The sequence below is a fragment of the Psammomys obesus genome, unplaced genomic scaffold (genome assembly GCF_907164565.1).
Source record: "Psammomys obesus unplaced genomic scaffold, mPsaObe1.curated_primary_1811, whole genome shotgun sequence".
NCBI lineage: Eukaryota > Metazoa > Chordata > Mammalia > Rodentia > Muridae > Psammomys > Psammomys obesus.
In genome coordinates this window covers 4198419-4223775 of record NW_026585504.1, presented here as the reverse complement: position 1 = coordinate 4223775, position 25357 = coordinate 4198419, and the positions used below count along the sequence as shown (strand labels likewise).

At 38.9% G+C, this 25357-nt stretch overlaps 1 protein-coding gene across 4 annotated transcripts in view; it reads right to left on the bottom strand.

The window, feature by feature from the left end:
• Nucleotides 1-24869, bottom strand: part of Gpcpd1 (glycerophosphocholine phosphodiesterase 1) — a 53212-nt gene extending 28343 nt beyond the window's left edge. The window contains exons 1-8 of one of the 4 annotated variants that reach the window (XM_055607255.1): nucleotides 24751-24869; nucleotides 19333-19408; nucleotides 16164-16260; nucleotides 13304-13388; nucleotides 6872-6947; nucleotides 5126-5167; nucleotides 2197-2320; nucleotides 9-240 (exon numbers count right to left, since the gene is read on the bottom strand). In XM_055607255.1, coding sequence (XP_055463230.1) covers nucleotides 9-240; nucleotides 2197-2320; nucleotides 5126-5167; nucleotides 6872-6947; nucleotides 13304-13388; nucleotides 16164-16260; nucleotides 19333-19381 — 705 coding nt within the window. In that variant the 5' untranslated portion in view covers nucleotides 19382-19408; nucleotides 24751-24869. Of the gene's footprint in view, nucleotides 1-8; nucleotides 241-2196; nucleotides 2321-5125; nucleotides 5168-6871; nucleotides 6948-13303; nucleotides 13389-16163; nucleotides 16261-19332; nucleotides 19409-24228; nucleotides 24304-24750 lie in introns of those variants that run through there. The other 3 variants (XM_055607173.1, XM_055607316.1, XM_055607375.1) reach the window with 3 other exon arrangements.
• Nucleotides 24870-25357: the final 488 nt, after the last annotated feature.

The window sequence follows — 25357 nt, the reverse complement described above, 5'->3', positions numbered from 1 at the left end:
CTACTCACCTCAAAAAAGTCAAAGATTAGTTCCAGGTTGTCTGGTTCCATTGTCTGTATGCTGTACTCTGTCCAGCGATCAGGCTGTAGGCCGTACCCACAATCTGGCTGTGAGTGCCTGCACTTGAACTCATTGTCACTTATTAAGGATATCTCTAGGCTGTTGGTCATTTTGTGAAGAACACTGGGAGATACCTTATCATCATCATCTTCCTCCAGACCCTCTAGTGTAAGCTTTACCCTGTATTGACAAGAGGAAATAATGAAACACAGTAAAAAGAACTCACAGAATGTACATACAAATTTAAAATGTTCTCAGATAAAAAGCAAAGGCTATCCATACTGCAAATTTATTTACTATACTATCAATGATAGCTAGCTCTCAATTACTTAGCCTCAGATAACAAGACCTCTTTTAGAAGGTCTCATTTTCCACAGGTGATCTGACAGATAAATTGATCTCACAACACACACTAAGCCCACGTCTATCAGTGCATTTTTAAACATACGTTAGAAATAGATGTTTTAAACTGAACACTTGCCACTTCCTCTCTATCACAGTGTACCTTTAAAAAGTAGCTGCTAAAGAAAATTATTACAGAAAAAAATTCTTTTGTTATTTGTATGAGCATTTTCTTTTTCATTTTTAGTTTCGCTCATTTGTTTTGAAATAGGGTCTCATATTATGTACCTTACGTGGCCAGATACTAGCCCAGGTTGACCTCAAACTTACAGTAATCCTGCTGTCTCAGCCTCCCTAGTGCTAGGATTATAGGCACGAGCTAGGACTTGAGTCTTTATGCATGGATATTATCTGCATGCATATATTTGTATGGCCTCCAACTCACAAAGATCTATCTCTGCTCAGAGTACTAGAACTATAGGTATGCGCCACCACACCCCTCTATTATAAATTATATTTAAAAGATAATAGCAAGGTCTCTAGTTACTAAAATCGGACTTTTCTTCTCAGCCTTGACACTGTACCAGAAGTTTGCTATTGCAATTCAAAACTTGGAATTCTTGATCCCAAAATCACATGATTGATGTCAAGAGTCAAAGCAAGCTACATGTTGAGGAAAGGAGCTTACTCAGATTTATGTTCAATGGTATTACAGAAAAACTAATTTACCTATTATTGTTTCAAAGCCTTTTCATCTATCCCTAAAACAGGGAGAAGGAAGCAGCAGGGGAGGGGGGGAGACAGTGAAAGAGGAGGAAGAAAGGTACAAAAGGAAAGCAGCAGACTCGGGTTACAGGGCAACTCTTTTCACTGTCAAAAACTTTCAGGCCAATCATTGTCTGTTTATGCCATTTTCCTCGCTCACCACAAAATCATTTTTATTTTATCAATTTTAAAGTAATCCCTACAGTACGAAAGTTTAAGTGGAACTATAAAAATATACAAACCTAGAAACCATGTTTTTACAAAAATGAATTTTTCTGATTGCAGATTTAGAGGTAAAGACTAATAAATATGTGTAGCAGCAATTTGAGGGAGAAAAACAGTTCATTATCTGTTGGTATAATGTTCTTGTGAACATTTAACGAACATCTGTGAACATATAATGGACAATTTACCCTTGTTCATTCACATGCTGATTTCTCTCCTCCACTATCTGCTTCAATCCAGACATTGCATTGTGATGCTTATTCTAACCATCACCTGTCTCAAGTTTGTACAAACATGCCTCCATTTGTTCTCTGTATTGTCAATATTGTTGTCTGTATTGCCAATGCTGAGTAATGGAGAGAATAGGGTGGGATATCCTGATCCCCGGAGGGGAGGAGAAAGAAGTGAGTGGGAGGAGTGGGGGAGAGAGATGGGAGAGGAGAGGACCTGGAAAAACCAGGAGGGATGAACCGGACCTAAGATAATGACTAAAAAGCAAGTATAATGTGGGAAATCTGAATAGGAGGAAGCTATGTGGGCTTGGAGGTTTAGGATGGAATAATCATTGTCCAGCATTGTGCTCTAGGTTAATTAAATAAATTTTAGTCTCTGTGTGGTGATTTGGGTATACAGCTGGTTTAGGAATAACCACTGTTCAACTAAAAGATAAATCAATAATAAATATTTACTAATTAACAACAATTATCTTAGATCCCATAATTTTGAAGATTAAAACCACATAGGCCAGGAATCTACAGTAACAGCAAAACTAAATGGCCTAAGTAATAAATCGCATAGTCATACCTAAATCTAGATTTTTTGAACTTTTTCTTGGTAATTGAGACAGGAGGTTTCTCAGAAAAATGCAGACGTAATCTTATTTCAGTCTGACATGTGAGCCATCCAGAATCCAGTGTTTCAACACCATCTGGTGAGATAAATAGGAAGGATAAATAATTAGCAGTCTGGTTAAGCCCAGTACATATTAACAACTCTAGTTCACAATCATATTTCAGTAATGACATTATATAATACTAATCCTTTTCCAACATTAAATGTAATTGATGCATTACTAAAATTAAAGGTAATCTAAAACTAAATTACTACTAATAATCAGACGCTTAGTAACTCAAGTAAATTAAGAAAGTCTATAAAAATTTCCACTGGAGCTGGAGAGAGAGCTCAGTGATTAAAAGCACTCGCTGCTCTTCCAGAGGACCTGGGTTCAATTCCCAGCTCCACATGGCAGCTTATGATTTTGTAACTCTAATTCCAGAGGCTTTAACACCCTCACACAGACATACATGCAAGCAAAAACAATCAATGCACATCAAATAATAATACATTAAAAAAAAGATGGCTGGGCGACTGGTGAGATGGCTCAGAGGTTAAGAGCATTGACTGCTCTTCTGAAGGTCCTGAGTTCAATTCCCAGCAACCACATGGTGGCTCAGGCCATCTATGATGGGTTCTGGTACATAATGAGATCTGTTGTATACATAATAAAATTAAAAAAAAAAAAAAAGATGGCTGGTGGGCACATACTTTTAATTACAACACTCAGAAGGCAAAGACAAAGGTTCTCTGTGAGTTTGAGGCCAACCTGGTCTATAGCATGAGTTTCTGTTTTTGTAGCCAGGGCTACAAAAAAAAAAAAAAAAAAAAAAAAAAAAAAACGGTCCAAAAAAACAAAAAAAAAAAAAAAAAAAGAGGGGGAAAAAAAAAAAAGAAAGAAAAGAAAATATTGCTATTACATATCAGGCATAGAGGTACACAACTTAAGATCCCAAGAATCAGAAAGCAGAAGCAGGCAGGTTTCTAGACCAGCTACAAACAAACAAATAATAAAAAAGAACTGTCTTGGATATGGCATGCTTTCCATCCCAGCACTCAGGAGACATAGTTTGAGGCCAGCCTGGTCTAAAAACAAACAAAAAACCAAATTTGCAAAACTTCATATACGATCTCCAGCTAAAACTAAGTGTGGGCCAGTATTGAAGATCTGAGAAGCGGAAGAATCAAGAGTCAGCTGAGCCTCACAATAATGTGTGCCGCCACAACAGATGGTGTAACAACATGCTGTTAGCACTGCTTGACTTGAAGTTACCTACTAACAAAGGCAACCAAACTTCCATAAATACCAGTGGTGCTGTTTTTAACCTAAGCTTTTACAGCAACAGAGCTTTAAAAAACTTAAAAGGCTTCTCTTTAAGTATAACTTGTCTTAAAATCATCAAATTTCAAATATTATTTAAAAATGAGTAAAGTCAAAGAAATGCTTTTTCACCCTGAAAACTACATTTAAAAGACATGTAATTAATTTAAAAGACATTGGGAAGATAGAGACAAAGACAGAAATGCTACAAAGCATAACCCTAAAGTAATCATCTAACATACTATGTCACACACGTGGGGGCTGGAAAGGGCATGTCTGCTCTCACAGAACAGCTAGGTCAAATCCCAGCACCAACAGCGGGTGGGTTAGAACACCTGTAACTCCAACTTGAGGGCAACGAGCCACCCTCTCCTGGACTCTGTGAACACCTGAACCCAGGTGCAAAGACACACACATACAATTAAAAAGAAAATAATCTTAATCTTAAGTGGGAGTGGTGATGTGCAGGCAGGCAGAATTCTGAGTTCTAGGCCTCCCAACGGTACATAATGAAACTCTGTCTCAAAAAACTAAAATCTTAAAAGAAAAAAACAAAAACATTCTCTATAAAGTTCTAAAAAAAAAATAGTCTGAACATTATCTTTTGTAAATAATGACAAGACTTTACAAAATAAGCATTAAAGCTATTCAAGCATTTTTTACTATATTATTTTATAATATAATAATACATTATTTCCTAATGAAATAATTAAAAAGGTTCTATTCCTTTTCAAATACTGCCATAGCATATACACTGCCTCTGTGTTCAATGCATATAGTAAAATCCTCGCCAAAAGCATTCTTGCCAGGAAAAGTGCACCTCTGGTTCGGAGTCAGACCAAAGGCACCTCTATCCCTGTCCCACTCTATCCCTGACCCTCAGGTTCAGCACCCACGATGAGACAAGGCAGCACTGTAGTCTGACTGACTGGAAGACATCCAACCACTGAAGAAAGTTTGAATTCTGAGGATAAAGTACTTACCCAAGCAGAAAGGAATAAAAACAATTAACATTTTAAACATATTTTGAAGATAAGGAATTCTCAACTTTATTATAAATTACTTTTTGAAGAATGGGCAGAATTACTAGAATATTCTGACTGTATAGATTTATTGTAAACACATTTTTTAGATATAGAAAATATACAAATTTAGCTTACAAGCAACATTTAGCTCTTTAAATGTCTAGAACCATTATTTTTTCAACATAAAGTTTTAAAAATAAATGGTATGCTGGCTTTAATACTAATTAATATATACAATTTTAATTTTTAACAATATTTATACCTATTTATGGGTACAGTACCATTAATTTAAATATATATATATATACCATGTGTAATCAAATCAGAGTGATTATCATCTCCTCTACTAGATACAGTTCTTTATAATTATATAAACTCAAAATTTTAAATGACCAAACACTTAATGGAAAAAAGTTTGAAGCTATTTATCAGTTAACAAAATATACTTCTGTTTTCAACACTGCACTGTGTTGTTTCAGTGTGTTACATATTTTCAATGAGGTATTAAGGCAACCGGTATCAAACATTTTCAAATTCAGTGAATGTCACTTACTGTGGATTCCAAATTGTCCATCGTCAATAATGATTTCACTTTCTACAATTCAAGGAAAATAAAAAGCCTAGTTTAAAACTCATGATGTGTACAGAATGAATGAACAATTGAGAATTTACTTTATGTACTGCTTAAAATGGTATATCTAAAACATAAAGCAGCCTAACATGAATAAGCATGTTTATTGCAGCCCTAGATAAAGTATTCCCTTTCAGGAGGCTAGTAAACAGGGTTGGTCCTACAGACTTGAGAGAATGTTCACAAAGAGAGAAGGTCCTGGGAAGGTACCCTGGAGACTGGGAGGAAGCTCAGCACCCACCATGCCTGAGGCTAGACAGCTGCTGTACAAGAGCTCCTTGCTCATGTCTCAAACCAACAGTCCTGGCACAATTAAGATGCTTATTCTTAGGTGGTGCACATAAAGAACTTGGCTAAAGTGTGAATCTCCTCAAACCCCAACACTCTTACAGCCAGCCAAAAGCTTTATAAACAGCATAAACTTACCTGTACATACAGAGCTGTGGAGACCTACCAAGATGCTAACAAAGCCCTTTGCTAGTATCTCAATCTCATGAAAAGGGCTGCAAAGGCTGTTATCTAGTGATACAGGCAATGTGTTCCCTTCTTAGTGTCCTTCCCAGCTTACTTTAAGCCTGAGGCATCTGCCAAAATAAATGGGCGTTTCCTAAAGCTTGTACAGCAGAGTACACACCAGTTTACATCGCCTTCCCCCAAAGCAGGACATGAATCTCTAAAAGAACACAAATAAAATCATTCCACTTCGCACGGCACAAAAATGTTTAATTTCAAGATGGATCCAAATGCAAACTGTGTTTCAAAATACTTAATTTTCATTAAGCTCCGATTTCAGTGTGAAACTACCGTAATCCTAAAGATGCTGCTATCAAAAATGTATTAAAACATATAAAAAGAAAATCTAAAGGAAGAGGGAATGAGACATCTGTTTAAACAAGATGTGTTCTTTAAAGAGGGCAAAGCAGAGACTCCCACTACTTCTACATCTAAACTACAAAACCCACAGCCTCAATCTTGACACTCTGTAGAACTAAAACAGGTGCTTCTCACACTGACTCAATTCACAAATACAGGTGAGTAGTTCATGTGTGTAAAAATGAGCTTCAAGATCTATTTTCAGCATAGAAAAGTGAACTAAACACTTGTATGAAGAGAAACACCATTTTGGGCATAGAAAATAGAATTAGAAACAAAAACATTAAAAACCTGATATAAACAACAGCACAGCCAAAAGGGAATTTAAATGAATTAGAAAAATATGACTATAACAAAGAAATTTAAATTTATTTGCTTAAGTATTTACTAATATTTAAAGAACAAATATAATAACTATTAGCATTTAAAGCTGAACTTGTGAAAGTTTCTGTTTCGGATCAACTATTTTTTAAAATGCTCTCTAAACTTGAGCAGAAATCTAATAAAGCCATGGATCCTCAGTCAGGAAGAATATTATTACCTTTCCAAGAACTCCAGATTGAAATAAGTCTCATAATAATCTAACCCCCCCCCAATAAAAATAACAAGCATTTCTAATAGTTTATAAAAACGTTCAATTTTGAAAGATCCATGAAATGTTAAGTGAAATCTGTAGTACTGACAATGCATTGATTTTAAACTTCAGCATCAAAATGCACGGCGTCCCTAAGCCACTGTGCAGCACATTAGTAACTTTATGCATACGCCTCAAACAGATGCAGTTAATGCCCATACCTAAAGGGGTTATTGATCGTGGTTGTAGATGAGTCTCCCACTTGTGAACTATGACTTGACAGGGACCACCGATAGTCTGCAATTTAAAAGTTAAACGTCTGCAATAATTTCTTAGATCTTATTTTCTACCCATGATTGCATTAGATGTTTGTGGCCTAAGGCTTACACTAAATATGAGACCAAGAAACCAGAAATTCATCTTGCTAAGTTATTCAATACCATATGTCCCAAATCAGGCATGTACCCAGGTCACAAAACATGATGAAATACTACAAAAAAAAAAAAAAAAAAAAAAAAAAAAATTGACTTAAAGCAATAAATAAAAAGAACTGAGATGAACTGGAACACAAAACTCTCTTAAACCCATCTGCAAATTTATCTACAATACTTTGTAGTTTGGGTTTTGCTTTTCTTTTTTAAGAAAAATTAACTTTGCACCAATACTAAGCCTATTGTAAGTTAAAGTTAACACCAATTATGATTTCTTTGGTGTGCCACAGGGGTGTTCCTACATATTTTCCCTGCTCTTCTTAGAAAAACTAAGTATTTAGAAGACAGTTTAAACAAGCCTGTGAGAGCAGGAATGGCAATATCAAGGACTGCAAGATCACTTAGCACAGGTTACTGCAGGAAGCTAGGGGTTATAGCAAAGTCCTCTATCTCACTTACGAATACTAAGCGTGCTACGTATTTGCAAAGAGCACAGGAAATCCTAAAAGAATACATAGCTAAGTTTGAGAAACAAATGATTGTGATAAAAGTGAAACTAAATTAATATTAAATTTGAGTTTTATGCTTTCAAATTGAAAAATCATAGTATAACAATTCCTAATGCTATCATCATTTTTCCTTACTAGTGAAGAAAATTATGTGCTGCTGCTGACACTCAGTTTTAGAAGAATGAACAGCAAAGCCCCTCTGATCAAACACAAGGCAGACTAAAGAAACTTAGACGTTACAAGTGAATGTATAAAATTATTTAAAAATAAAAAATATTAAAAAAAAGAAACTTAGACGTTTAAAAATGTGGCAAAATAAATCTGCAACCTTATAGAATAGAATTATTTTTGATAATTATCTTTTATAATTTTAACAAAATACAGAGAAGCAAAGCATATATAAAAATTATCCACTAATGCACTATTTCAGGATTATCCCACCAGCATAAATCTTAAACTTATAGAATATAAACTTCTCTGTGCATATTATATACCTTCAGATGGTCCTTCCATAAACAAATCGTACTGGATTTATAAACAGTTTAAAAACTACAACCGCACTGGAGATATATTCAAACCACTAACTCTGAGACACTAAATGAAATGTTCTTTTTCAATACCTCCTTGTCATTACTCTGGTCATCTTAAGGCATGGTGAATATTATAATTTCTAATACACTACAAATTACACAGAATTCTGCATCATCTGCTATATGCTGAAAAATGGTTTTTTAAACTTTTTTCACATTTATTGGGATTGTATGTGTGTGCATGTTCAAATGCAGATACACTTCCATCTATTATTTACTTTAATCCTCAAAGAAATAAGTGCATACACTAAAAATGGAAGTATTTCTTTGCAATAAAAGCACTACCTAAGTCTTTTCTCATTCACTCCACCTTTCTCTCATACTCTTCTCCTACCTCTTGGCAGCCAAACTGTCTTTCCTTTCAAAAATGGCTTGGACTTTATTCTCAACAAAAGTTAGCAACTAAAAGTGAACTAAAGAGTGCCACAGAGCTTTTAAAAAAAAAAAATTAGAGGGAGAAAAAGGGTTTATTTTGCTTTGATTAATTCCAGTGTCAAAATAACTCTACAGTGATGACTACAGTATCTACCATCACCTAACAATAGTCTTGTGAATTATGTATCGCACAGAAAACCCATTTTAGTAGTAATTTTAATACTTTGACTTCCATGGTTTTAGCAACAAACCCATTACTCACACAATAAAACTGCCCAGAATTGCATAGTGAGGAACAGTCCAAAGGGTCAGTTTAATACAAAATTCTGTCTGCAAGCATCCTCACTACAGATACATGTTAGCTGGTACACAAAGTTTTAGAGTGTAAAAATGAAATCAAAAACAGCACACCTTCAATCTCAGCACTCAAGAGGCAGAGACAAGTAGATCTCTGAGTTAGGACCAGCCTAGTCTATATAATATAGCAAGTTCCAGGCCAGTCAAGGCAATGAAGTAAGACCTGCTCAAAATCCAACAAACAAGCAAAAACCCTAGTTTTCAAATAATACAGTATACTGATTATCTAAGTTGTTGACTATAACTTTTACATTGGAAAACAAAATCTTCAATTTATTCAGGGAGGCAGAGGCAGGCAGATCTCTGTGAGTTCAAGGCCAGCCTGGTCTACAGACAAGGCTACACACAGAAACCCTGTCTCAAAAATAAAAAACAGAAACAACAACAACAAAAGAGCTGGAATATTGTGAAAATTAAACTCTCAGTAATGATTCAAAAAAACTGTAATCCTTTAGGTTAATATGCTAATCTAATATGCTAAGTATAAACATTAATTCTTTAAAATTGTGAGAAAGGATAACTTTAAGCTTTTGGAATAAAGTGAAAGGGTATCTTTGGAGAAAAAGTAACAAATATTAACAGTAAATCCTTCAGAGTTACTTCAGAATTTAATATATAAAATTGTAAGACTATGGAAACATCTCTAAACATGTATTACTAACAAAAATACACCAATTTCTGAAAAGGTTTACTTATTGCCTTTTTTAAGGTTTATTACTTATAGTGTTCTACCATACACACCAGAAGAGGGCACCAGATCTCACTATAGATGGTTGTGAGCCACCATAAGGTTGCTGGGAATTGAACTCAGGACCTTTGGAAGAACAACCAATGTTCTTAAACTCTGAGCCATCTCTCCAGCCCTGCCTTTTTTTTTTTTTTTTTTTCTTCAATATTTTTAATTATGTGCAAGTGTGTCTGCACATGGGTGTTTTGGAGACCTGAGCATCAGACCCCTTGAAGTTGTGCCCACAGTTGTGAGCCGCCCAATGTGGGTGCTGGAACTAAACTCCGGCCCTTGGGAAGAGCAAGTGGCCTTACCCACAAAGCCCTCTCTCCAACCCCTTTTTTGCTTTCCTACATAGCTGGCTGCCACTCAACTGCATCAGGCTCCAGGAGAAACAGAAGCACAACATATGGATGTGCTTGGCTTGTGTTTTTATACATCAGCAAGCAAAGTTGTGAGTCAGGTAAAGGCACTGCGTGCAGACAAACTGTAAAACTTCATTTTACCTGATTCCTTTCTTCCTACAATTTAAGCCTGCATGTATGAGGACAGCATTTTTTACTCTACTCTACAATAACAAACCCAATATTATTTAACAACCTTTCTAATAAGTCCAATAAGGAAATGGTTATTCCAACATTATTCAAATAAAGGAAGATGGATCTCAAGTTAACCCAAAGCATTTGACATCCAGAAGAATATTATTGTATCAAGAAGTCAGTCTACAAAAGGACAACCTAGGCTATTGTAAAACAGAGAAATCTCATCCCAGACTCACTTGTTAAAACATTTTTAAAAATAAAGAGATGAAAGTCAAAATAAGAGTTAATGAATTAAACTATGAGTGAGTGCTGGCATTATAAAAAGTATGATACTTTTACAAAATATTGGTCTGTTTTCACAAAAAGGAAGAAACTTTTCAAAAAGTATAACCAAAAGTTGGGTAACATTTCACTCTGAAAAAAATTCATTCATTCCTTAAATTTAAATTTTAACTTGTCAAAAAAGTAGTTTTGGCACTAGACAGGTGCTCAACAGTTCCAGATTCTGGCTGCTCTCACAGAGAAACCAGGGTTCAGCTTCCAGCATCCACACAGTGCCTCACAGCCACCCATAACGCCAGTCCCAACTGTGATGCCCTCTTCTGGCCCTCTTTCAGGCGCTCACACACAAGGTACACAAACATACAGACACACAGGGAATACTCATAAATGAAATAAATAATTTTTTTTAAAAAGGTATTTACTGAAGATATAAAAATCAATGGACTCTGTACGGACTCACACTGAGTTTCCATTCCAGGAATGTCTATCACCTTTGTTTGCTATATTTAATTAAAGGGAACAGTTGCTACCTGTAAAATTAGTAAAATGTAGCCCATTAACCTCTTACTCTAACTTTACAATGTCTACAAGAACAAACACATAATTTTCAGAAACTGGGAAAAGGGAAAAAAGAGCTCACAATACCCTCCCTTCCCTGTGCTCCACAGATTGACAATGTTGCCAGGGACAGAGGTTTTCTTTAGTGGTCTAGCCATTGGCAAGTTGTTCACTCTCCTGTAAATGCCCCTTCACCCACGCTCCTGTAAGTAACTCCAATTAGATTCACTGGTGCACATACGCAGGTACACGTGTACACACACACACTAAGAAGGATAAAAGAAAAATAGGAAAACTGAGAAAAGGACTTTACAATTCTACAACATTAAAAAACAACATGTCAAGGAGAAGCAAAGTATGGAAAAAGTATGAACTGTGACAATGTATTTGCTTACTATAAAGTTTAGTAACGAATGGGACTCAGGAAGCCTGTATTCCAAGCCCTTCATCTGGAGAGAGCTGCCATCCTTCTAAGGATGAAGAGCCATCACAAGCTCAGCTGCTCTCAAGTTCTTTAGCTGCCTAGCCAGACTTCCCAAAACTCCTTCCCAGTGGCCCACTTCAGTTCTCCTATCAACCCTAACATTCATAAGATATGGATTCCACTCATTTGTATACTTTCATGATTCAAGATTCCTTACATATGTCTATTATTTGGCAATACACAGTTAGGACAAAGTCTTATAATAATTATAATAAAAGAAGTTTCATTATAAAAGCACCACCAACTTGTAGAAATGTCACTGTAAGCTGGCACGATGGGAAGGAATGTAGCCATGGGCACGGGACTATGCAGCTATGTACTCTAGTCCATGAAAAACATACTTACCAGGGCAGCCCCTGCATCACACGATACGTGTGTACACGATACAGAGCAAGCACCTACTTAAAGAAACACACTCACCAACATATACTGTAAACTTTTGCAAGTATTACAAGGGAAATCTGTTACTCTCCGGCACATTTCCTGCCAATTTTCCAAGAGGAATCAGTAGACTGATTTGCTGCTTTTGGTTACATTTTCCGTGAAATAGCAATAATACAGGTTGGCTTACTGTGACCTGTGTTGACAACAGTCTTATGGAACTATGTCAAATGGTCTCGCTGACTTTTATTTTCCGTATCCCCCTTTCCAGAAAAAAAATTTAACTTCCCATTACACAAAGTTTCTGTAACCAGGACTCAGGCTTCTAATGCCTTGAGTGTGTGATTTGTTTATCCACACATTGTTCAATTTGAACCAGAGGACTTGACCATGAGGTACAACTCCTCGACCAAACAAACAGATGCCCTTATTGTTAGACTATTGTCAAGATAAGCCAACACAGTGATAATAATGTAATTTAAGTTCAATTACTGAGTATTTACCCAATATTCTTGGAATAAAAAAATGTAATAGGTGCAAAAGACAGCTGGAGTGGATTTGTCAGTTTTTATGATAGCTAAGAGAGTGAGGTAACAGTGGTTGCTAATATTTTTCATTTGTTACTACACTCTATAATTCCCAAGGAAAATACATTTTTCCAAAATATATAGATATACATTTTCCCAAAGGCCTAGTCCATGTTTTATCTCCCATATCCTTGCTAAACCCTTGTTCACATGCACAAGTGTGGCAAAGGTAAAAATCCAAAGAAAGAGAATCCTTTCACTAAAATAAATCAATGTCTGCAAACTAAGGAAACAAGTTAACATTTTCCTTCTCTGAAAATAAAAAGAATACTAAAATAATAAGCTGTGGACAGGCAGATTGAGAACTAATAGATGCTCAAGGCTTTTCAGAGAAGACCCTGCCTGATCAACAACACCTATAGGAAGCTACAAGAATCACTTTATTTTGATAGACGTTAAACAATGCAGCCACTAAGAGACTGCCATGAAATAATTTTTTAAAAACAGTAACTTGCTTAAAGCTGGCTAACATACTTCTCTAAATGTATTTATGCAACAAATATTTAAAACAAATTTTAAAGGCTTGCAATTGGAACCTAGTTTACAAAGTTACAGAAAACATACACATTAGATTAACACTGGTTAAAACATTGCAGAACATACTTACTATTTGTCTTTCAAAAATCCCATCACAGACAATGCCAGTCTGTGAAAGAGGTACTTACTTGATTTTTTTTTTTTTTGGTGTGTGTGTGTGCACTCAATTGTTATTGAGAATTCTATTCCTTTTTTGACCAAAACATATTCATTTTATTTCTAATGTTTTCAAACTTGCATTAGTGACTTTTGAAAATCCTACAGCAATGGGAAAATAGATCAAGAAAACATACCTTTGGTTCTAAAAAGCAGCCTCTGAAGTAGCGGTACTCAACTGACACTCCTCTGCTGAGCGCAATCGTTGCTTTCCATAACATACTGAAGGGTATGGACAAAAACAGGAGGACCATCAGCATCACAGTAAAATGTACCAAGAACTCGTAATGCACAAAACTTTTCAACTAAGGACCCTGCCCATAGCTTTCCTACAGGTTTGCCCAGTAGGCAATGGAAATGCAGTAATCAGCCCATCTTCCAGGAGCTTGCTTTCCTGAGTGGGTGGACAAATATGGAAGAAAACCACATACACTAAACTAACAAAGCTGGGGGGGGTGTGCGGGTCTGTAATCCTAGCACTTGGAAGGCTGAAGCAGAAAAATTCTGAGTTCTGGGTACGTATGAACTGCAGAGCAAGTTCAAGGCAAACCTGGGTTGCATGATAAGACACTGTTTAAAAAAAAAAAAGACAAAAAACCACTCCAAATTCTAAAGTTGCAAGGAAGCTTTGGAACAGAATCCTCAGTGAAAAAATATCTGAGCTGAGACTTAAAGGATGATAATGAACCAGCTATACACAGAAACATAAGAACTCTAGAAAATTAAAGCAATACAAGAGTGAATATTGTCAATCTTCTTTGTCTTCCAACTTATCCAGAGATGCTACATGTTACTAGAACAGGTTTGGAGTACACAACTTCAGGCCATAAGAGAGTCATGAACACTAGCAAGTTATATTCTCAAGCCTAACTGTCCTTTGTTCTTTAATTATCTTAAAAGTCATTTCAGCTGGTATTTCTCATAGGGACACTGGATGTCCCTATGAGACAACCAGTAACACAAATATCCACAGCTGGGATAAGGGCCACCCTGCTGATATCTTTTTATTCTATCCTAACCACTTTGCCATGAAGATTTGAAAATTAAGGGCCAGATACATGACCTCTGCCTAAGATTACAGTTAACTGCATAACCCTGGATCTGCCCTTTCCTAGTCCACAGCACTTACACTGAGCTTAATGTGGCTAGTGACTACACTGTCTTTGTAGTGTGAGAATCACAATGCATGTTCTTGTCATTAATATCACACACTTCCCAGAAAGTAGTTTCAGCCAAGCATGGTAGCATACACTTGTGATAACAACTGCTTAGAAGGCTAACATAGAAAATTTGCAAGCTCGAGATCAAAGACAGCCTGAACTACAGCATGAGTTGAAGTATATTTTGAGTAACTTTGATGGAGAATGCTGATGCACACCTTTAATCCCAGCACTTAAGAAGTGGAAGCAGGCAGATCTCTGTGAGCTCAAGGCCAGCCTGGTCTAAATAGCAAGTTCCAAGCCAGCAATAGTTATATTGTGAGATCCTGCCTCAAAAAACAAACAGGCAAACAAACAAACAAACAAACTTAAGGGAGGCTAGCAAAATAATTCAAGCAGTAAAGACTCTTAACTAGGTGGTGGTGGTGCACATATTTAATCCCAGCATTCCGGAGGCAGAGGCCAGCCTGGTCTACTATTTAGTGACTTCCAGAACAGCCAGTGAAACCCTGTTTCAAACAAACAAACAAACAAACACCAGCAAAGATACTTGTCACCAAGCCGGATAAGCTTAGTTGGATCCCCAAGCACCACATGGTAGGGAACCTACTCATTCAACTAATCAACTCAATCAACTAATGAGTACACAAACACAATTAAAAAAGAAAACAAGACAGTGGAAGAAAGACAGGTGAAGAGCTCAGGAGAACATTCTCCTAGCATGTACAAAGGCTGTAAATTCAATCCTCAGTACTTCCCCGCAAAACAAAAATATTTTTTTAAATATTCATTTACTTTATGAGTACTCTATCTGCATGTAGACCTGCATGCCAGAAGGGGGCACCAGATCCCAGTATTGTGAGCTACTGTGTGTTTGCTGGGAATCGAACTCAGGACTTCTAGAAGCATACTGTTCTCTTAACCACTAAGCCATCTCTCCAGACCCCAAAATAATAGCTCATTCACATGTGGATGTGTATGACTGCAATCCCAGCACTTGAAGGCTGAAGCAGGAGAGCCTCAAGTTCAAGACCAGCTTCAAAGTAATAACATAATAGTAACAGTTCAGTGGCAGTATTCATGCTTATCATGTATAATGGCCTGGGCCTGATCCCAAGTATTACACACAAAGAAAGTAACAATGAACTGAGAAGTCTAGAGACAATACCTTAATTTTGTTTTAAACAAGACGAGCTTGCTACTTAATAAAATGGTGGAAAAGCTAGAGTGGGGGCACAGGCCTGTCCTAACAACTGAGGACGCTGAGACAGGTCTCAAGTTTATGGCTCAAAACCAGCCCTGGGTAACTCGGTGAAGATAACTCAAAATAAAAAGCAAAAAGAAATGACTATGTATGTAACTCAGTGGTATAGCTCTTGCTTGGTGTGTGCAAAGTCCTAGGTTCAATTCCTAGTTCATCCAAAACAGGGTAGGGGAACCCTCAAAAGAGATGAGTTCTTTGGGATGGCTCAGTGGGATGCTGCCAAGGCTGCTCATCTGAGTTCTGTTCCCAGGACCCAGACAGTAGGAGAGAACTGACTGCTGACTTACACACACTCATATATTATGGTACATATAGACACATATGCATTGAAAAATATAATAAAAGGGGGTTAAGGATGGTAACAGTCAAAACATGTTAAGAATTCTGAATGAAAGTTAAGGAACCGCCCTCCCACATACAAACTTTATAGTGATTTTACTCTTTAAAACTGTATACATAACAACTTTCATAAAAATTAAATTAAAATATAAACTATATACAGAGTACTTCAACAGTCTCTAGGTGTTAGTGTGAATGTCACAATTACTCTGAACCCTGGCATTCTGCACTCACCTTTCTCCTGTCTCATTCTCTGGAAAAAGAGCCACAGCATTTTGAGGATTCCAGTTTCCCAAGGCATCACAGCTTCCACATATTGCAAATACCTCTCCTAAAGAAATCAGAAGCGTCAGGCTTTTCCTTCAATTTTAGGAAACCTTCAATTTTAGGAAGCAGAGCAGTCAGTTACAGGTTTTTTTAGAGTTTCTTTGAGTCAAAAAAGAGGCGCCCTCAGGCAGGGCTTTTGACCCATGGATCATTCTATCACCTTTTAAGTTAATTTGCTTCACCCTCCAGAACCAGAAAGAGTAAAAAGAAATAGGCACAGGAATAAGCTTTTCTTCATTTGTTCAATTATTTATTAAGCAAGTAGCAAGCATTCAAGAAACAAATTAAGCAGACATGGTCCCTTCACAGAAGCTTCCACTTTCAAGAACAAACACCAAAGAGGGTTTTGGTTTTTGTTTTTGTTTTCTTGGTTTGTTTTTTGTTTTGTTTTTCAGAGACAGGGTCTTACTATGTAGCTCTGGCTAGCTGGTACTATGCAAACCAGGCTGTCCTTGAATTTATAGCGATCCATCTGTCTCTGCCTCCTGAATGCTAACATTTAGCTACCAAACACACACTAAGAATTTTAGAGAAATATTGGTAGGTTGTTGGGGAGTCTCCTAAAACACCTTCCTCTGCTCCTCTACCTCCCTTCTCATGGAGCCCTGGGTATCAATCATCTCCCCTTAACTCCCTAAAACCGAGAGCCTTCCTAGCTGGCAGTAGTAGCACATGCCTTTAATCCTAGCACTTAGGAGGCAGAGGCAGGCCCAATCTCTCCTTGTTTGAAGCCAAGCCTATCTAGAGTTGAGTTCCAGGACAGCTCTGACTACACAGAGAAACCCTGTCTTGAAAAAACAAAATAAAAAACAGTGCCTTCCCGTCTGTGAAGAAAACGACTTTGTGGCTAACTCTGTGGTCGGTTCACTGACCAGATGTGGTCCGCTTCTACCTTACACTGCCTGCTTACAACTCCTTAAAGAGCAGAGCACAGGAGCAGGAGAAGTTCGAGGGCTGCCTGCCCACATCGCGTACAAAGCCTTATTCTCTAACACCTATAATCCCAGCACTTGGCAAATACATGAGACCCTATCTCCAAAGGAGTACAATAGAGTCTGTAGTCAGAGGCGGCAGTGAGAAGCCACAGCAGCTCACCCGCAATCTTCATCTCAAGAATTTTGCGCAGAGTAAATCTGTACCAGGTTTTCTGGCTCACGCACGCACGCGTGTACACACACTCAGTCATTTGCTGTGGTGGTTGCTACAACAGCATGTTAAGCCATACTGAGTCAATCATTTATTCTTTGAACACATTCACTCTGTTCCTCATCTGTATCAAGCTCTGTGCTAGGTTCAAGAATTCAGCATCAAGACAAGACCATGTTTTCATAAAGCTTACCATCTGTCTACAGGGTAAATTACTCAAGTAATTCTAAAAATCTCTAGAAGGTGCTACAAAAACAGTGCCAGAAAATGAGGAAATTTCTCAGAGGCCCTTACCTTGATGTAGGTGAGAATTAAAGGCACAGATCCAGGCACAGGGAGATAGAATTTGGGGTGTGGGGGGGTTCTCAAAAAAGGAAATGGAGGGAAAGAGCAGCAGACTTGAGGAAATGAAAGGCAGGCAATTATAGCAGGGCATGGCAAACAGCAAGATTCAAACTCAGGTGTGGGAGTGTTCTGGTGTAATACCTTATACTGATTATTTCACAGTGCTTAGTAGATAACAGAAAAATGAGGCTAAATTCACAAGTAGCAAATAAATCCATTTTAGCCACACATTTTAACTTCTTGCAGAGGCACAATTTCCTTCATTTTCATGCAAACAAAATACACATCTCGGGGGCTGGAGAGATGGCTCAGAGGGGTTAAGAGCACTGGCTACTCTTCTACAGGTCCTGAGTTCAATTCCCAGCAACCACATGGTGGCTCACAACCATCTATAATGAGATCAGGTGCCCTCTTCTGGCATGCAGGTCTACATACAGACAGAACATTGTATACATAATAAATAAATAAATCTTTAAAAAAAATACACATCTCCATCTGTATAAAAAAATAAGTTCAATTTTCTTCACAGAAATAAAGTCAGATAACATGAGGGGTGGGTGTGCTCTTCTGTTTTCTATGCTCTAAGTATGTATCTGAGTATCTGAGACAAGATATTTATTTTCATCTGAAAACTGGGACCGAGAGTCTGATTAAACACACATACACAGGTGTGGACATTCTTGGGTTAGAAAATAATACATTAGGCTTCAGCTAGTAGAGTTGGTAGTACTGGCAACAAAATTTAAAATCAGTGACATTAACCAGGTGTGGGGGCACCTTTTAATCCCAGATTTGGGGAGGCAAAGTAAGATTTCTGTGAATGGTTGACAAGAGTTCCAGGCTATCCAGGGAAAGTAAGGCCTTGTCTTTAAAAAGGGGAAGGTAAGGGCTGGAGAGAAGGCTCTAAAGTTAACAGCACTGACTGCCCTTCCAAAGGTTCAAAGTTCAATTCCCAGCACCCACATGGTGGCTTATAACCATCTATAATGAGATCTGGTGCCCTCTTCTGGTGTGCAGGCACACGTGCAGGCAGAACACTAATGAATAAATCTTTATTATTTTTATTAAGAGAGAGATAGGTAACATTTAAAGGGCAGAAGTCTCTGTATCAGGTTTGAAGAGGGGAAGCAGTGCAGGACTGTGCCAAACTGGCATGATCTAGATGGCAGAAACCAAGTCAGGCTGCTGGGTTCCTTGATGGTGCCAACAAGAGCACAGGTTACCACCTGAGGAGAAGGCGCACTGGTGCACAACACTGAGGATCCCAAATGGACATTGCTGGGCAGATACGATCTTTGCTGCGATAAAGACGGGACAAGAAGCTAGAGGGATGGCTCAGGTTAAGAGCACTGGCTGATCCTCAGGGGTCCCCTTCAACGCAGGCACCCAAATTGCTCACAGAAGTCCTAAGGGGATCCAAATCCTCTGATGCCCTCTTCTAACCTCTACAGAAATTACAGACATACATGCAGGTAAAAATACCCAGACCCATAAAAAAGCGAGAAAATTTTCAAATGATTAATTTTAAAAACATATGAAAAAGAAAAACATCCACTTAATTTTAAAAAGCATTTTAGAGCTTTACCTGGTAAAAGAGTTCCTTTGATTTCAAAGGTGACCTGAGAAGGTGTCATCCTGATGGATTTACTTTAGGATTTCTGCTAGGAAAGAGAAGAAAATTTTTTATTAATTGTATATAAAAACACTAGTACTTTGCCATCAGTACACAATGCGGTTAGGGTGCAACTCAGTTGATACACTGCTTGTCTGGCAAACACTATGTCCTGGGTTTGATCCCCAGCACTACATAAACATAGCATGGGGCACTGAGATCAGAAGTTCAAAGTCATCCATGCTACACAGTGAGTTGGAGGCCAACTTGCAATACATGAAAGGAACCAGTGAGATGGCTCAGAGGGTAAACACCAAACCTGAGGACCTGAGTTCGAACCCCAGGACCCAAGCAAAAGTGAAAGAAAACCAATTTCTGAAAATTGCCCTCTGACCTGTGCTTTCCACTTACATACACTTCAATGAACCTTATTTTAAAATAAAATAATTGGGTGGGCAGTGGTGACTCATGCCTTTAAGGTCAGGAGGCAGAAGCAGCCTAGTCTACAGCAAGTTCCAGACAGGGCTATACAAGAAAGAAATCTTGTCTCAAAACAAATTATTGAATTGGCCATATCTATAATCCTAGCTCTCAGATGCAGAGGTAGGAGGAGCTCTGTGAGTTCCAGGACTACACAGAGCCCTTATTTCAAACAAACAAACAAAAGACATTTAATGACTTTGATAAATTTATTTTTAAAACTTTTAAAATAATTCTTCCCTGAAATATTCAAATGTTTACACAATTTGATCATATCCATACTCCATTACCTCACTCCAACTCCCCCTTAGTGCCCTCCACCTTTTCCCTCCACTTTGTCTTCCTTCATCCTTAAAAAAATAACCTTGATAAGAAAAAGGGTTTTAAAAAAGCAAAACATTCAAGTCGTCATTTCAGATTCCTTATATACAAAATGACTGCATTAAGTAGAAACTATCTAGCAAAACTTATGGTTTTGTTACAGACTTTCCAAAAATCCAAGACTGTATTGGACTAGAAATCTTGCAAAACAAATGTGTCTAAACATTTTATGTTTAGGAAATCAAGGTTCTCTTTCCACATACTTTCTCTTCTTATAAGCAGCTGTGCTAAGTCAACCCATCTTTCCTAGCCAGGCCCAAGTTAGGATGGAAGGAAAAACAAAAAACAAAAACCCTACAAACAGAAAAAGCTCCACTACAGACTTCTACTTTAGTAACAAAAAAGCAACTGAAGGCGGTCAGCTCAACTACAGAGCTACCTTTGGCAACAAGGTTATGAATCCATTTCTAAAACACAATGTAACTGGCTACCCACACAAATCCTTCCTCAAAATTAAGTCTTTTCTTTATAGGATCAGAGTAATTAATTTTTTTAAATATAGTCTCAACTACAATTTATTTAAAAAAAAACTTGATCTGATGTTCTTGTGGCCACAGCTTTCTTTCTAGTTATCAACATCATTCAAAATCTCTTCGTAGTGTGGCTTTTAAATCTTTTCAGTACTATGTGTTAACAAGGAAAACATTCTTCCTAACTTTACAGATTTTATTTTCAGAAATCTATACTTCAAACACTGAGGTCTTTTGCCTTTTTGTTCATATTCCTTCAATTTTTCTTTCCCACTTCCAGACTTAGCTAAGTATGTTTACCACAGACTACCTTAAAAAAAACCAAGACTGAAAATTATTTTAAATACATACATATTCATAGACACATACATCTCAAGATAATAAAGTTTAAAATGAATACATACAGTGTTCGTAATACAGTGATATATTTTATGTAACTATTCAAATGACTGTTCAACTACCCTAAAAATAGACTTTGGTGCATGAATGTCCAGATCTCTAAAAGAATTCCAATCACATCTTTCTTCAGCATTGTGTCCCTTAACTTACTATCTAAATTTCATTTATTTATGAATAGGGGTCACGCAGTGACTGAACAGTCCTCCGAAAATAGTGGGACTGAGGGCTAAAACCTGATCTATAACAGAGCTGGAGGGTAAGTAATCAAGAGCTGCATTACCACATTTAGATCAATTAGAAAATCTAACGCTGAAAGTTATTTTATAAATGCACAATAGCATATATGCTGAAAATTATTTTATAACGTTATTTTATAAATATACAGTATCATGGATGTATCAGTATCAGATATGTAAAACAAGATTAATAATGTGATACCATGTTGTACTTGGACAAATACTGTATTTGGCAACTCCACTGTTATTGATAAAAACTCCAACACTACACAGCAGAAAACTTGTCCTCAAGCAACATAATTTATAAGATACCTTATAAATTGATTTCTGTGTTTAAGAATAAACAAGATCTATTCATGTATATAAATTCTGTGCTAGAATCTCTACATAAAAACAATTCTGAATAAAACTTCTATCTGAATACTTCAATAGTTCTTTTAGGATGGCTAACAAAAACCTGAGTATAACCCTGAACATACAAACACTTTCTAATAAATAAATTGGTTCACTGAAATACTGAAACCTTCCATTTAACAGATCCAACTTAAAAGCTTTAATGTTACTGAATTAATTTAATTTTGTTGTGCTTTGTTTTTGTTTTTTGAGACAGGTTATCTCTTTGGAGCCCTGGCTGTCCTGAAACTCACTCTGTAGACCAGGCTGGTCTCAAACTCACAGAAATCTGCTGAAGTGCTGGGATTAAGGGCGTGCACCAGCACTGTTTTGTTTTTCCTCTGTGTTTAGCCTTGCCTTTCCTGGACTCCCTTTGTAGTCCAGGCTGGCCTTTATCTCACAGAGATTCTCCTGCCTCTGTCTCCTTGATCACAGCACAACTTTGCCCGGCTTAATGAATTAATTAATATTAAGGGTCAGCCTAAAACTGTAACTCAGCAACATGGCTGCATAAAACGAACCTTAACTTATTTGTATATGTGAGGAAGAGAGAGAGGACCAAGATATACACCTGAAGGTCAAGAGAAAAACTTGCAGATGTTGGTTCTCTCCTACCATAAATGTCCTAGGGATCAAACTTAGGCCCTCAAAACTCAGGCCCTTTAGCAAGCTAGCTTCCTTTTCGGCAGAGTCTAACCAGATTGTCAGTCTTAAAACTGCAACCTGAACTTTCACCCAGTGTTTACAATTCTAAAGGACAATCTCACCTACAAGACTGCAGAGTTGGTATTCAGCTAACTATTCAACTGGAAATAACCAATTTAATCAATGTAAGGAAAATCACCTGTTATTCCCACGTATTCAAACCAACATCCAGTACAAATTTAGCTCTAGTCGTCCTCTACATTAGGACAACCAGGAATAGTCTGTATATTTAATAAAAACAAACAAAACCAAACCAAACCAGCCAAGCTTTCCATCCCTTCAGTTGTGAATAGCTGCAGCACTCCACAAAGCACAGCGAAGCACACCCTGGCAGACAAGCACCACGACCCACTTGAATTGTAAAGAATCAGCAATCCAGTTCAGTCCCCACCCCTCAAAAACTTAGTGCCACTAGAAGCAAGAGCCACCACAGCAGAGGCCAACATTTTGGTGCAGGACTGAAGCATAGCTTTGGCACCCAACCGCCTCCAAACAGCAGTGACAGTTTTAGAAAGTACCTGCTCTGATAAGAATCTCAAAGTTTACACACCCCTTTATTTCTTCTGCTAAACAAACAAAAATATGCCAACCTGGATGGAGATGCCTTTAATGCACACATAAAAGGCAACAGTGAAAAATGCTAGTCACTGTGTGCATCCGCGCTGCTCAGACAGATAACCAGCTCACCTATCACCTTACCACATACTACTCTTCCGGAGTTTGTTATTTTGGCTTTGCTAATTTTTTTTTCCAACACAACCTCCAATTTGTACTGTCTAAAGATAAATACTACAGAGCACTTTCAGCTGAATTTGGGCAATTAGTTTAACTTAATTTGCTAATTTATTTTGAGGTAGGATCTCACTTCTGAGTGCTGGCTGGCCTTGAATTCAGAGATCTGCCTACCTCTTAAGTGCCCGGGGGTTAAAGGTGTGTATTGGCCACTGTAACATATTTACATGAAAACTTTTCACAGTTCCCCCTACCTAGCAAAATAAAGTTTACTCTTTGTGCTTAATGTCCTCAATGGTGAATCTAACTAGTTTACTAGCTTGGCAAACAAACTGGAGATTTAAGCTAACCAAGGTTACAGGAACATTTAGTTGACAGCTGAACTGAAGGTGAGTATTTTAGCTAAAACATGTAATTCTAGACAAAAAAATAAATAAATAAATAAAGTTTTCTTTAAAACTTTTCAAAAAGAAAAATAAAGTTGTTTCCAGTTCTCTTGGCTCTTTCCTAGATTCCAGTAGCTTTGATCCTCAGAATAGCCAATAATCAAGAAACAGGTTTCCAGTTCTCTTGGCTCTTTCCTAGATTCCAGCAGCTTTGATCCTCAGAATAGCCTATGATCAAGAAACAGGTTTGCTGCCTACGTTGATTTCTGTCCATGTTGGTGGGGAATCACTATGGACCCACTTCTCAGACCTCCAAATACTTCAAAAGCCAATATTTTAATCAAACATATGTAGACAAGAATGGGTTTTCCATTAAGCAGGTGCTTATGGAGTTCATTAAGCCAAATTAACATTTTCAACAGCTTTAGACTTTTGACATACAGTAGGCTTTTTCCAAATGTTTTCCATTTCGACGTAGGTTGATATCTTCATATGTATTTATCGTTTTTGTTATACACATAGTTGATTCACCCACCAACTTTTTGTACTCAAGAAATACTACTCAGCTTTCTTTTGTGTTCGTCAATTCTCTGGGTCCAAACCTCCCGCATCTTTCTTCGCAGATTTAAATTTTGTTCAGCACAATGACTGGTTCCCCGAGTATCTAAGCCACTGCATGCGGTTTACCTGTTTTGTTTTCGCGCTTTCCGTTTCTAGAACACTGAGCGACGGGGTGGGGGAAAGACAGCGACACCTTACACTTATTTCTCCCGTAGGTGTCGGCAATGCACCCAGCACGAGCGGCGGGAAGGCGGGAGCAGGGCGGCGGGGGAGCCCACCGTGCTGCCCCGGAGGCCCGCAGCCCCGGCCCGCCGTCTGCTCCGGGATGGATGGGGCAGCCGAGGCGGCGGCCGCAGGGAGGACGGTCCCGAGCCGGCGACGCCGGGCGCCCCGGACGGCAGCGCCGGGCTCTCCCCACCCGACGGGGCCGCGGCCGGACTTTCTCTGGCTTTGGGGACACCGGCAGCTGTCGGGACGGCGCCCAGGGCTCGGGCTCCGCCGTTCCTTTGTTCCCCCGCCCGGTACCTCCGCGGCCGCCCTGGGTCGCGCCGCTCCGAGGGGCCCCACGGCTCCGCGGCTCCGGGACGCCAGGCCGCCCGCCCGCCCCTCCGCGTGAGCGCCCGCCCGCTCGCCCGCCCGCTCCCTCACCTGCCGCGCCGCGCCGAGAGCCTGGGCCGCGGCCGCCTACGCCGAGCGCCCGCGCCTCGCCAGCGCTCCCCTAGGTGGCCGGCGGCAGCGCGGAGCCCAGCCACTGCCGCCTCGCAAACCGGTTTCAGCTGCCCCAGACTAAACCGCCAGCCCACCCCGCGGGGCGGGGTCGAAGGGCGACGGGGCGGGGCCTGACGTCACGCCCGGTCCCGGCCCGGCCAATCGGCGGCCGCGCGGCGCGGGCGGGCGGGCGGCGCGTTCCGGGCAGGCCGGCGGGGGACTCCCGAGGCGGCCTGGGTCTGTGGCCGGCCAGGGCGGGGTCGTCTGAGGTCAAGGTGGTGCCGCTCCCCAGCCTCCAGGCGTTGGGAGGTTCGACGGGGCAGGAAGGCGGAGAGTTCGGAGCCAGCCCGCCCTAGGAGCCCTGTCTCAAGAGGAAAGATGAGGGAGCCTGATGTGCTTCGGAAACTGGCTTTCTTTGCAAACAAGCACACTTAGATTAAACCATTAGATCTAAAGCAAGGGCCGCGAGGTAGCTCAGTGGGTAAAAGCACTGACCACCACGCTCGGCGACCTGAGCTCGACCCCTGAGACTAGCAGGATGAGGGAG